At 51.6% G+C, this 11829-nt stretch overlaps 4 protein-coding genes across 4 annotated transcripts; 2 read left to right on the top strand and 2 right to left on the bottom strand.

Annotated features, from left to right (window-relative positions):
* Positions 1-553: 553 nt before the first annotated feature.
* Positions 554-1611, bottom strand: EV422DRAFT_89918 (uncharacterized protein). Its single transcript, XM_053074487.1, has one exon. The coding sequence runs from the start codon at positions 1425-1427 to the stop codon at positions 606-608; it is 822 nt and encodes a 273-aa protein (XP_052924697.1). The 5' UTR covers positions 1428-1611; the 3' UTR covers positions 554-605.
* A 513-nt stretch (positions 1612-2124) lies between these two features.
* Positions 2125-4366, top strand: EV422DRAFT_532625 (uncharacterized protein). Its single transcript, XM_053070549.1, has one exon. The coding sequence runs from the start codon at positions 2356-2358 to the stop codon at positions 4003-4005; it is 1650 nt and encodes a 549-aa protein (XP_052924696.1). The 5' UTR covers positions 2125-2355; the 3' UTR covers positions 4006-4366.
* A 543-nt stretch (positions 4367-4909) lies between these two features.
* On the bottom strand, positions 4910-5533 carry EV422DRAFT_568334 (ESCRT-II complex subunit-domain-containing protein; the record flags this gene model as incomplete). Its single annotated transcript, XM_053072636.1, has 4 exons — positions 4910-5028; positions 5092-5256; positions 5329-5384; positions 5463-5533. 4 exons carry the CDS (start codon positions 5531-5533, stop codon positions 4910-4912), a joined length of 411 nt encoding a protein of 136 aa, XP_052924695.1.
* A 299-nt stretch (positions 5534-5832) lies between these two features.
* EV422DRAFT_507066 (RIC1-domain-containing protein) lies at positions 5833-10529 on the top strand (the record flags this gene model as incomplete). The annotated part of the gene is made up of 24 exons (XM_053068622.1): positions 5833-6177; positions 6286-6393; positions 6465-6637; positions 6711-6850; positions 6910-7016; positions 7097-7200; positions 7425-7641; positions 7708-7765; positions 7838-7902; positions 8089-8154; positions 8250-8360; positions 8425-8514; positions 8576-8732; positions 8790-8888; positions 8953-9023; positions 9086-9211; positions 9278-9380; positions 9407-9593; positions 9652-9779; positions 9874-9992; positions 10089-10175; positions 10237-10284; positions 10368-10407; positions 10477-10529. The coding sequence occupies 24 exons, from the start codon at positions 5833-5835 to the stop codon at positions 10527-10529; spliced, it is 2802 nt and encodes a 933-aa protein (XP_052924694.1).
* Positions 10530-11829: the final 1300 nt, after the last annotated feature.

The following is an 11829-nucleotide window of genomic DNA, read 5'->3' as shown; positions in this document are numbered from 1 at the left end:
TTATTGTGCAACAACACCCATCAGTATCCTCCCCAGCACCTGTTTCCTTCGGGGTATCCACACGTAGGTCTATTTGTTGTGCGGCCTTCGCATAATCCGCCTTCTCCTTGCGCAAGAACTCGGGGGTGCCCCAGGAGGGTGGGGTCAACTTCGCCAACAGCCCAGGTATATCTGGATGGCGGCGCCCTTTCCTCAGTATCTCGTACGCGGCTACCTGAAAAGGCTCGTCGATCTGGAGCAGGTGCGCACATGCGAGCAGCGCGAGGACATGCCCCTGCGACGCGGCATCAAAGTAGAAATTCCAGGCTTTCGTCTGCGCCACTTTCGGGTTACACCCGCCGTGGGCGACAGCTTGGACCTGAAAGTATCGACCGAGCTCGTACGAAGCTTCGGCGGACCCCTTGGCGACGGCTTGCGAGAGAGTAAACTGGCGTTTCGCCCGAACGTTCTCATTGCTGGGGTACATATCCGACGCCGCGTAAATGCGAGCCATGTCGAGTAGCTCCTCTGCCGTCGTCTCAGGGGTAATGACCTGTGCGGAGGGGTCGGCGAGCATGTGCAGGACCCCGGCGACGGAGAGAGCGCTTTTCAGATCAGCCACTGTCTCAAACGTTTCGTTGAGTGTGGGATCCAGCGATGCAAAGTCCTCCGTGAATTGAAGGTACGAGAGCGCCACCCAATGCTCTTCCGGCACCCGCTGCTTGGGCACGATGGGTGAGATTGGGAAGCATGCGCATCCCCATACTGTAGACGGCCTGGACGGAGAGATTGCAAGCAGCTTTGTGGCACCACTCGAGAGACCGAGCCGGGTCAATTGGAATCCCACCGTATCCGTTCTTGAGAATTATCGATACGCGATATTGCGCCTCGTGTGTTTGGAGCTTGAAAGTCGGCACCGGGGACGAGTTTGCTTCTTTCTTTTCCGCTTCTTGCTGTGGGCGTTGGTAGAGGCATGGCCGGGTGTAATAGTCCAATGCACGCCTGTAGTCGCGGTCGATCAAAGTCTTGTTCCCAGGGCCCATACCCTGCTCGTAGAACTTGCCCAGCAATGCGCAAGCATCCCTATGTGCAGCATCGGCCGCTTTGATCAGCCATCGAAGGCCCTCTTCGATATTGGCATCGCTGTCGGTATACCGCTTGACCAACAAAATATGTGCCAGGGCGTATGCGCAGTTGGCTGCAATGTCGTTATCGAAAGCCGCGCCGAGGGTCCACCATCTGCGAGCATGAGCAAGGCTTTCGGGGGCTCCTAACGCGAGGAAAAGATCGGCGCTTTCCTTGGCGAGTCCGGAGCGCAATACCCCGGCCGGATCCAGTTCCGGGTGTTCTTCGAGCAACTTGAATGGCCCCATCAATGTTACGTCCATATTGGCCATTTCCTGGAGTGCTTGTGCCCGGGAGGACGCTTCGGTCGTTGCGGGAGACATGCTGAGCGGGTGGTTGTTCGTGCGCTTTGGTTCGGATGTCTCCCTGACGTTGCGCTCCCTAAAGCGAATGAAAGTGAGATCAAACTTGAAACTCGTATAGACTCAGGTACTCTTCGTTTATCTTGGAGGTCGTCAGTCCGTGGAGACCGGAAAGGGGGAAGAGATATCCCACTTTATATACGAGTCCAAAACCTGGAAAGAGGAATTGCAAAACACTTCATCGCATGCCGGATCGAGTTGCCCGCGGGCCGCTAATAAAAAGTGAAAAATTCGTGAAATACTGTTACATTAGGCGTTATTTCCCTATTTTTGACGGCTTGTATTCGCGAATCCGGGAATCGGGTATGATTACCGCGGACATTCTCCGAATTAAAGTTTTGGCGGTTTTCCTCATAGCAACTACAGTAAGCGAAATGGGAACGAGTGCGCTTGGCGCTGCCAGCATCCGCATCTTTCATGTCCAGAAGGGGCCACAACGAACAACTGAACCTAGGCTGGCATCAGACGTTCCCCGGCAGCAGTTTGCCTCTAAGGCTGGAAGGCGTCATTGCCCATGATTGAGAAGATATACTCAATCAAATGGTTACTCGGAATTGCTCTTGTTGTGGCCCCTGTTCGAATATGGCGACTTGTCCTTCGTGCCGAAAAAAGCTCGTGGCATGAATCTCTTGAATCTCCCACAAGCTTGTGGGGTGGACGCGTCGTGGCCAAGCATGCGAGTCTTGCTGCTCGCAAAAGTAGCATCCACCCACATTTGTATTATACTGTACATAGTAGGTACATATATCCACCATTGTGACTGCCTCGGGACGTTGTTATAGATTTCAAGAACGCCTGCTTCACAACTTGTTTGCAAGTCCGCTCTCCTTCGCCCACCTGCTTCTGCGACTTTTGGCAAGTTCACCATCCATTGCCCGTCTGTCCCGATATGTCTGCCACCGAAACGTCAGACCCACAGAATACCAACTCCTCCCAGGCTTCTACGATGAGCAAAGACGAGAAACATAGTACGACGTCAAACTGGGATGCGAAAACAATGTCATGGACGACCTTTGAAAGACGTACTGGGTGTACGGTTTATGAGCGCCAACAGCCCCTGTTGCTCGAATTGCTGAGGCGCGGCGTTTATTGGACCACCGACTCCATAACAGGGTTATCTGGCCCTGATCTAACCCGTATGAGGGAAGCAATCGAAATCCTTCGCTATTACAACTATTCGCGTCGGTCGTACCCCGCCTGCATATCGAAGATCGCCGATGCCCGGCAGTTCAGTTCGGATATCGACATAATTAAACACATGCTGGACCGCGAACTTCACGACCCTCATCATCTGAGGTTGAGGGAGGCTTCGCGCAGAAAATTCGCCCTCTCTCGTCTGAGGCACGAGTGCCACCAAGCGGTCATTCACATGGGCTACCGGCCCTCCGAGACTGAGGTTCCTTTGGATCAACGACTTCGATGCCTGAAAATCGAAATATCTGGAGGCAATCTTTCCCATGCGTTCGATACGATTCAAGAGATGTGTGATGGGATTGACTTCAAACGCCCAGAGGCTATAAACGGATGGTTGGACCTTTGGCAGAAAGACATCACTTCCACGTCGACTTCCGCTACAGACCTTTTCCGCGCAATAGCCTGCCTACTGCCGCAAGAGCGGACGGGCTGGCCGGACTCAGTCGTCCGTGCGGACGTACTCGCTCAGATGTTTCACAATCTACTGGACATCATCGCAGCGAGATACAAAGAAATTTTCGATACGATTCTGTCTAGTTTGGACGATTACACCATCCTGGAATGGTGTTTGACGATGTTATCCAAGGCGGGCTGCTTTGTTGAGTCTGGAATCACCCAAGATTGCCCATCAATATGCCGCCTTATAGTGGAACTTGCGCGCTCGGAAGATACGCCGGCCTTTCAGCGCATCATCTTAGGATGTGCAATCGCCGAACTCAAATCGACTTTATCCCCAAGCGAGGCCTGGCTACCAGTTTGCATACACCCGAAACGCACTCGCCGCGTCGTTCTGAGAGTGTGCAAGCATCTCCTTGCAGAGACCGACGGAGATCTTTGGCGACAGGACGGACCGCAAAACGCAACCGTAAACAGATTCTGCCGCGAGCATTACGCAGCGATCGCAGCAACGCCGGACTCACGATGGCCTAGCACGTTTGCAGAGGGGCATGAGTGGGACAAATGTGTGTGGGAGGTCCGGAGGAGAGGGTGGCCTGATCTGACGGCGTTGTGTCAGGAGGACATTCTGGCTGGCGCAAAGTTAGCCAGTTCTGTGGAGCAGGTATATTCTGATTTCGAAGACGACGACGACGATGATGATGATGATGACGATGATGATTCGAGCGTGGACGAGGATGGAGAGGATGCGGAAAGCGAAGACGAGGATGTGGATGAACCAAGCGAAGACGAGGGGGTCGGTGAAACAATCGAAGATGATCGCGGCGATGGAGGGAGGGAGGTCTTGGCAGATGGGCCAGTGCAAACACACATCGACGAAAACGATCATCTTATACCCGACGACGCAAGTGAGGCGAGTTCACTGAATAGCGAGTGGGTAGTGGTGTAAGCCTCAAACTCTTTTACATGGCTATTGACTTGTCCTCAACGTGCGTCACTCATATGGGTGCTTTGCCCCCATGCGTCGGACATGGGCAGTAGAGGCTACTGTGTCCCCTATATATATATGTATGTAGGACTCGCCGGTGTTTTGGGTTCAATTTTTTTGGACGGCGTGAGACCAATGCACGCACAAGTTCATGTATCATAGTTCAACAGGTCACTTCTTTTCGACCTATGAGGAAGCCGCCCCGTATTGAATTCTGACGCTGGCCGGTGGTAAAAGGAAGACGTGGAGACCTGCGTGGAGACGTGGGTGGGTCTACGTGGGTGGGAACTTGGCAGCTCACAAGGTGAGTCGAAACCACGGGCCTCCAGCCGTAAGGAACTCGGACGACGCGCTGGACCCCGGCCCACTGCTCAGAAGAACGCCGCATGAACCTACGGCCACCCATGTTCCAGCTACTGTGGCCTCGTAGGGACTAAACTTACGACAATGATTTTCGAGCAAGATTTTCATCGACATATATGTACATCAGATATTTCTGTTCAGATGTTCCTAGGATCGCACCTGTTCGCTGAGGGCATGGCTTCCGTCGCGTGAGTTTAGCGAGAACGAGGTGATGAGGGTGGATTCACCTCCAACGTAAGAGTCCAGCAAGCCATCATACGGCGAAGGCAGCCCGCATGGGAACGCACGATACAGCAGTGATTGTCGTCTCCGAGCCGCCTCCCGGAAAAAACTCAAGTCCGCTGCAGAAAGGCAAAGGGTGATGCCCTCCACGCATATGGAGAATATGCTCTTTTCATCGAGTCGGGTTCGGGCAGAGTGTTGCTCCAAGGACCAACAACCAACCTTCCACTGAGATGGAAGGGGATGTTTAGAAATGCGAGAGATCGATGCCACCGGCCACTCATGAAAACTTCACGCCCATCTCCAAGTCTGTACTGCCAACAAACAGCTGCGCCTTTCCCGACTTTGCGAGCGCTTCCAATGCCTTCACCATGGTCTTCTCGTTCAGTCCATGGAATTCTGCGAAACAACACCACATGAGAACAACCGACAGGCTATAATTCACGCAAGGAGATGACCCACCTTGTCCCTCAGTGTATTTGCCATGCAGAAGCTCGTAAACGGTACAAATGGATCCCGTCGATCCAGAGTCGAAAGCCCATTTGTAGACTTGCGCTCCCCAATCCTCCGGCTTCCGCCAGTAGATGAGACATCGGTCCTTGGCAGGTGAGTCCCATTCGGCTTGACCTGAGGATTTTCGTCAGCCGGCGGAAACGGACAACCAAACTGGGACATCGTGCCAACAAGGTATCAGCCTACCTTGCTGCACTAGCTCATCAACGATATCTGTTGTATCGCTTCCCTGTTCAACCTTCCTAGGCAAATCGAAAGCTCCGGCATGAGGTTTCCGAACAAACGCCAATCTAATTCCGCTCTGCCCCGCAGACCCTCACTTCCCCACCGATACATTACGTCTTATCCTCTCGTTGGCAAACACGGCCTGCGTCATTGGATCTTGGTTCATCGTGGCCGGCACAACGAGCAACTCAGACGTGCGAGTCGCTGCACAGTATTGCAGCAGTATTTCACACCATAACTGTAGTTGCTTTGTGCGGGTGGATATTGTCGGTTGTATTCTGTGAAAACGTCAAGGTCGCGAGAGTGAGTTCCTCCGGGTGTGATCACTGCTCCCATCCCCACCCTTTGGACATCCTGGGCGTCTTAGGAAAGTCGTAAACTTACGTGTAGAAGGGAGGGAAGTCGTGGATGGAAGGGAATATATAGCTGCCAGCTGCTTGCTTAGGTGTCTTCCGGGTGGCAGCCATGGTGCAAGATGGGTCAACAGATGCTTCAGAACTCGCGTACACAAAATCGAAAAGTGGTGACGAGTGGACCATCTATTTACATTTGTCCAGCGAGGAATCTCTATTCACAGGCGATCGACTGGCTAACATGTTCTTTCACGCTCAAGCAACAGCTCGCATTCTCTCAGTAAATAAGTGCTTCGGGGGTCCTGGCGCTAATCTGGACGGTTTTCAAGATGGGTCTTCTGAGGGGCAGAGGATTCCCCACGAACCGCAACAGGCGCTCCTCTCTTTGAAACTTTGTCGGAATATGCCTTTATTCGCAGCCGTTTCCCACGACACCTTGTATCTATGGTCTTCTCGGGTGCGTTGGAGATATTTGCTGAACCGAAGACTTTGCGCACGCTGCTTCGCAAGGTGGGGATGCCGAAGATGTTGAACACGGCTGACAAGATGGACCGACTTCATATAGCCAAGCGTCCTACTTGCAACCGTCCGCAGGTCTGAGTCGACCATTCTGGAAGATGGGGAGAACTTTGATATTATATGGAAGCCAGACGCAACTGCTCTTGCAGTCGTGGTATGCTATTGTAAACGGAGCTCAGGTGGAGGAGAACGCCTGGCAGTTGACAAGGTCGATATCACCCATAGACGAACAAAGGACACCTTCACTTCTACGATATCAGGAAGTCGGCGAGCAAGCCTCTCGACCTGCAATTTATCAATGTGCATCATTTCATGACTGGACCAGGAGAGGCGAACGGGATGCAGGGCCTCAGTCTTCATTTCACATTGGCTCTGGAAATCGCTACTGGGATCCAATGGTTAGAGCATGAAGAAGTCTCTCCCTTCTTGCCTGACATCTCACGTTGATTTGGATCTTCCCTACGCTGCTAGCGGGATCGGTCGGGATGAGGAGATCTTGCTATGTACGCACAATCCACCATCGATCGTGTCGCTGTCCTGGCAGGGAGACGTAATCATCGATGGTACGAGCGACCTGGCTGATGTGGACTTTTACGATGAGGCCGATAGTGGTATGTCGACGCCGCTGGTTCTGTGTGTTGGTTCTTTATGAACAACCATCGAAATCCAGGACTGGTGCACATCGTCTTGAACGAGCATACTGGGCTGTACGGATGGATCACTGCTTTGGGCAAGGCATACATTGCTCAACGCTCGAGTGCTGCTCGAAGTTTGCGGGTATGGAGCTTTGTACTGCCCTTCAATGTTGACTCCGCGTCCCACACACCCCCCAGTCGGGCTCACAACATGGCCCGCAGACATGGTTGGGTCTCTGCTTTTATAATTCGGACAGGACAAGCGCCAAAGCCACCTGCATAGCGATGAATCAACTATACTCAATGATAGCTGTTGGCACAACATCGTGAGTTTCAAGACTAGATAGCGCCGCCTTGATTTGCTATAGCGACCGGAAAGTTTCTCTTACCATATGTATTTGCGTATTCCTATTATTTAGTGGAGAAGTTCTTGTGTACGCAATAAATAATGACAATCAAGAGATCAGTCTGTCACATAAATGTTCCTTCGAGCATGCGAGACGAGGTAGCTATAGTTGATTGCTATGCACTGCGCGACAGTCATTAACAGATGCCGATGGTCCGAAGCTCAAATAGGAGGCGTAAGCGCCTTGGATTGGTCGACAGATGGTCAAGCTCTGGCAGTGGGATGGAGCTCCGGTGGTCTGTCACTCTGGAGCATGTACGGCCGCTTGTTGATGACGACGTTCTCCGAAGAGTTGCGAAGTTCGTCCAGCGAAGAGGACGATCCTGTTGTGGAAGGTTACTTTACTGGCGTGCGAGATCTGGTATGTTACTGCGAATGCTCGGTAGACCTGAAGCCAGCATGGAACACTTACTGACGCAGCTTGCAGGGATGGGGAGTGGGGGATTTTGACTTGTTTGTGCTCCCTAAATGCCTGCACAACGAAGGTGCTGAAAAGTGCTGCTTTGAAGTCTAAGCACCTAAGCGTTTGTGTATTCACATCTGGTTTCTGCATACAGACGTCACCGGTGACATATATGTGCTTCCATTCGCGAAATCAGCTCTCGTTGACAATTTCACCCAGGTGGGCCGCCTCTGAGCACTGCTAGTTTGGGACTCCACTCAATCTTTCTGGCAGGACAATGCGATGCATATGGTCCTGGTGCATGATGAGAAGATCATACTCAATGAGATCGACATCAGCCAAGGAAGAATGGCTGGTCTGGGTGCATTCGCCGGATCTACCATACAGGTTGGACATCATAACTAGGCCCGCATCGCATGGAATTGCCTTCTCACCTTCACCTCGATTGCCCTTATATCAGATCCCGCCCATGTACGTGACACAAAACTGGCCCATTAAGGTATACGCACCGGTATTCATTACAATGGCGGGTTGCTTTTCCTTACACGCCTCGCTCATCGGACTAGTATGTTGCTCTGAACGCCAACGGAAACTACATCGCCATTGCGGGAAGCCGGGGACTTGCACATTACAGTGCTGCATCGAACAAGTGGAAGTTGTTTGGTAACGAGCAGCAGGTGGGATATCTTATGTTTTGCAAGTTCAGGTCTTGTCAGTGCCCTAACCTCGCATGCAATATAGGAGCAAAGCTTTCGAATAATTGGTGGGATGCATTGGTATCGCAATGCCCTGATCACTGGATGCGAGGATTTGGAGACACAGACATATGAGGTGCGTACGGATCATGAAATCTTCAAGTAACATGGAAGACGTGCTGATCTTGGTTGGTCAGATTCGAGTTTTCTCCCGAGAAGGAAATCTGGTCCTTACCAATGTGCTGGTGAACGAACCACTTCCTGCTTCTGTTATTGCTATGGGCATGACAGACGCAAACTTGCTCGTATACACTGCCGACAATGTGTTGCGGCAATACCTTGTGACTTCGGAAGGTGAGATCGGCATGCCATATTTAACGTGCGTGCATCTCTCATCGGGTCGATGTACAGGAACCAAAATGAGTTTGCATGCTAGAACGACGCTTTCTTTGAACGACGTTGTACCGTCTCCATTTGCTGTTCGAGCCGTGGCTTGGTGTCCTGCTGGAGGTGAGCCATTGCCATCTTCCCCAATATACATCACAGGTGCCTCCCCATTCACATCATTTCGAAGATGGACAACAGCAGAGCCAGCCTAGCATTCTAGTGTTGAATGGGGGAACTCTCCACCTGTTCAAGGAAAACGTAGGTGTGCAATCTGCGAAAATGCGATCAACATCAGCTAATGAAATGTTGGTACCGAACAGTCTGAGCAGAGTTGGGAGCTGACACAAATCAAGACCAAAGTCGAGATTTTCTGGATCTCGCGACCACAAGACCGCATTGGGAATCTGTTCAATTCGTTATGGGTGATGGATGGAAGGAAACTCCAGGTATGGTGTGGGTGGATCTTTTCTTCTGTGGTAAGAATATTTGCTTATCATCACGACATTTGGCAGATGTGGGCAAACGTCGGCGCTGGCGCTGGCCCTCTCACCGCATGGAATCCGACTTTAGAGATTGCACCCGCAATACAAGTCGACGTTGACTTCTATCCGCTCAGTACGTCCATCGCATCTTGGTAGCAGACCATGTCATGGCACTCTTACCTATTCCCCTCGCGTTCTCTCCAGCGGTCGCGCTCAATAAAGGTCTCGTAGCCGGCATAGAGTCGCAGATACCAATGGCATCGGCAGTCAACCATCACTTGTACCGAGCGGATGTGAAAACTCGCTTGTTCCTTCATGTCCTTGTCCGACACCTCTTGTTTTACGGGTAAAGTTCTGCCCACCGCGAGTTGCAGTATGCTTGGATTCTAATTTCCTGGATTTAGCGATGAGGCGGAGGCCGGGTTCGTCACTCAAACGTATCAGCAATTGCCCTACTGGCAGCATTCGCTCGAAGTTCTCCTACATCAAGCACTGGAAGCCGAGGCTGGCACAGGTCTCAGCCCACAACAAGGTTAGAAGCATAGGTTTCGTGCATGTCAGAAAATGGAACCAACGCAAACGGATTGTCTTATCACGACCAGACGCAATGCTACCGCGCATCACAGCCTTCCTGCGGAAGTTCACTGACTTCCCACAGATAGTTGCGCATACGGCACGGAAAAGTGAAGCCTCGTTGTGGCCCTACTTCTTCTCGATTATCGGGGATCCCAAAGTGCTGTTTGAGGTCGGTATCAGGCTATCTAAGGGCCTAAACTTGCCGAACGTTCATGTTTGATCTTCCATAAGCCGCTGATGATGTCTCTACCCATTTGCCAATCAGATGTGTCTAAGAGATGGTACACTACGCTCGGCTACATCATACCTTGTGATCGTGCAATCTTTGGAATCTACAAGCATTAGCGGACAGGTAAGCAACATCACACCCGATGTCTCCACCGGATACGCCTAAAACGTCTTCCGACCCACAGTTAGCGCTGGACCTATTAGAACGTGCGAAGGCATTGAAGAACACAGAGGTTTGTCATCACGATGCCAATCCTCAATGGACAGAGAACGTTCATAGAGCTCGAAATTCAAATTGCCCAATCCCGCCATGCAGATCCGCCAAGAAGTGCTTCGGTTCCTAACATCCATAGAGGGTACGTCCGTGAACCGTCAACGCGGACGATTTTGAAAGTTGCTTACATGTTGCCTTTGAACGAATTCAGGAGAAGATGGGGAGCACTTCATGGAGATTTTGAAGCGGAAGCATGAGATATAAACACATGCATTACTCCGAACCATGCTGTTGCTTTCTGCCCGTTTGGGTCATCGCCGTCTGCCAGCGTTTCATGTCTATGCGGACCCTAATTGCGATTTGCCTCACATTCCTGAACCAAGTCGCTACATGGCCGCCTTTTCGCTCATCATCGTGAAGGTTTAGTATCAAGCCGCAAGATTAATGCACAGAGCTGGCGTAGCAAGTATGAAGCTTATCTATATTCGTGCATCATTCGTACATCACATCTTTTGAGCTGTCTTATCACATTTTTTGAGCTGACGTTTATGAAGCTTATAAACTCCCAGCGCCCAATATGGCCTGAAATTCGCCACCCATCCCCGACTCCACCCCTCCCACGCTGCCGCCACAACCCGCAAGCGATACGCTTCATCCCAATCAGTCCCATCTCCCGCCACTTCCAACCCATGCGCAGCTCAATCCCCATCACCCACCACCTCCTTCCCCACACAGTCCTCTAAACCCTTGGTGCCCAAGCTTCCCGTTGCAGTTCATGTGTCCGGACGTTGGATACAGGGAGTGTTGGAGGGGAGTTGACGCCGGTTACGAGTGGTTATGCGGCGGTTCGGCGGACGCCCGGCTCGTGTATTCCGATTCAAACTCCCAGAAGTCCTTGTCAAAGCCCGGTTGGCTGGCGTCGACAGGTTTTCCGTTGGAATAGGTCTTCCCGAACTTTTAACCGTCCTCTTTCCCAGAACGCCCGGAATCAAGTGTATTCTTACTTCGGCTAAGGGTGCAGTTTAGTGGGTTTTCCCAACTTAACGTTGGCTTAACGTTGGCAAAACCCACTAAACTGCACCCTTGCCAAAGCTACGTATCCTCCGCACAACAACACAATTCGCATATATGATGCTCAAATCACAGACAACTGACCCGGAAGGCCCATGATTGAGACCGATCAATCCGAAAGCTATATCAGGGTTTTCGATTTGCTCTATCACTTTATGGATGGCAACTTTCACATGGTGGTACTGGAACCCACCTCCGGCCGGTACAACTGCGGGTTGAAGGGTAGGGAGCGGTTGACCCGGTGCAAAACTCCCCACGAGGAGAGGTTGATAGGCTGCCAGTAGACATTCCTATTTGGACTGAGAAAAAAAGTTCAGTTAGTCGGTACGTGCACTTGAAGGTTCTGCTTATGCCTGCGGAAACCACTGTGTCCGCAACACCTGTTTTTACCTTCCCAGTTTAGGACGGTTTATTTTCGAAGGTGTGTGTGTGTGCAGAGGGGGGATTGGAACTGCTTGAATATGGTGTTGCAGCAGCTCGCGGAGCGCAAAAT

Source organism: Fimicolochytrium jonesii, assembly GCF_025526975.1.
Source record: "Fimicolochytrium jonesii strain JEL569 chromosome Unknown EV422scaffold_15, whole genome shotgun sequence".
Taxonomy (NCBI): domain Eukaryota; kingdom Fungi; phylum Chytridiomycota; class Chytridiomycetes; order Spizellomycetales; family Powellomycetaceae; genus Fimicolochytrium; species Fimicolochytrium jonesii.
Note: the sequence above shows the minus strand (reverse complement) of the source record. Positions and strands in the feature narration are given on the sequence as shown.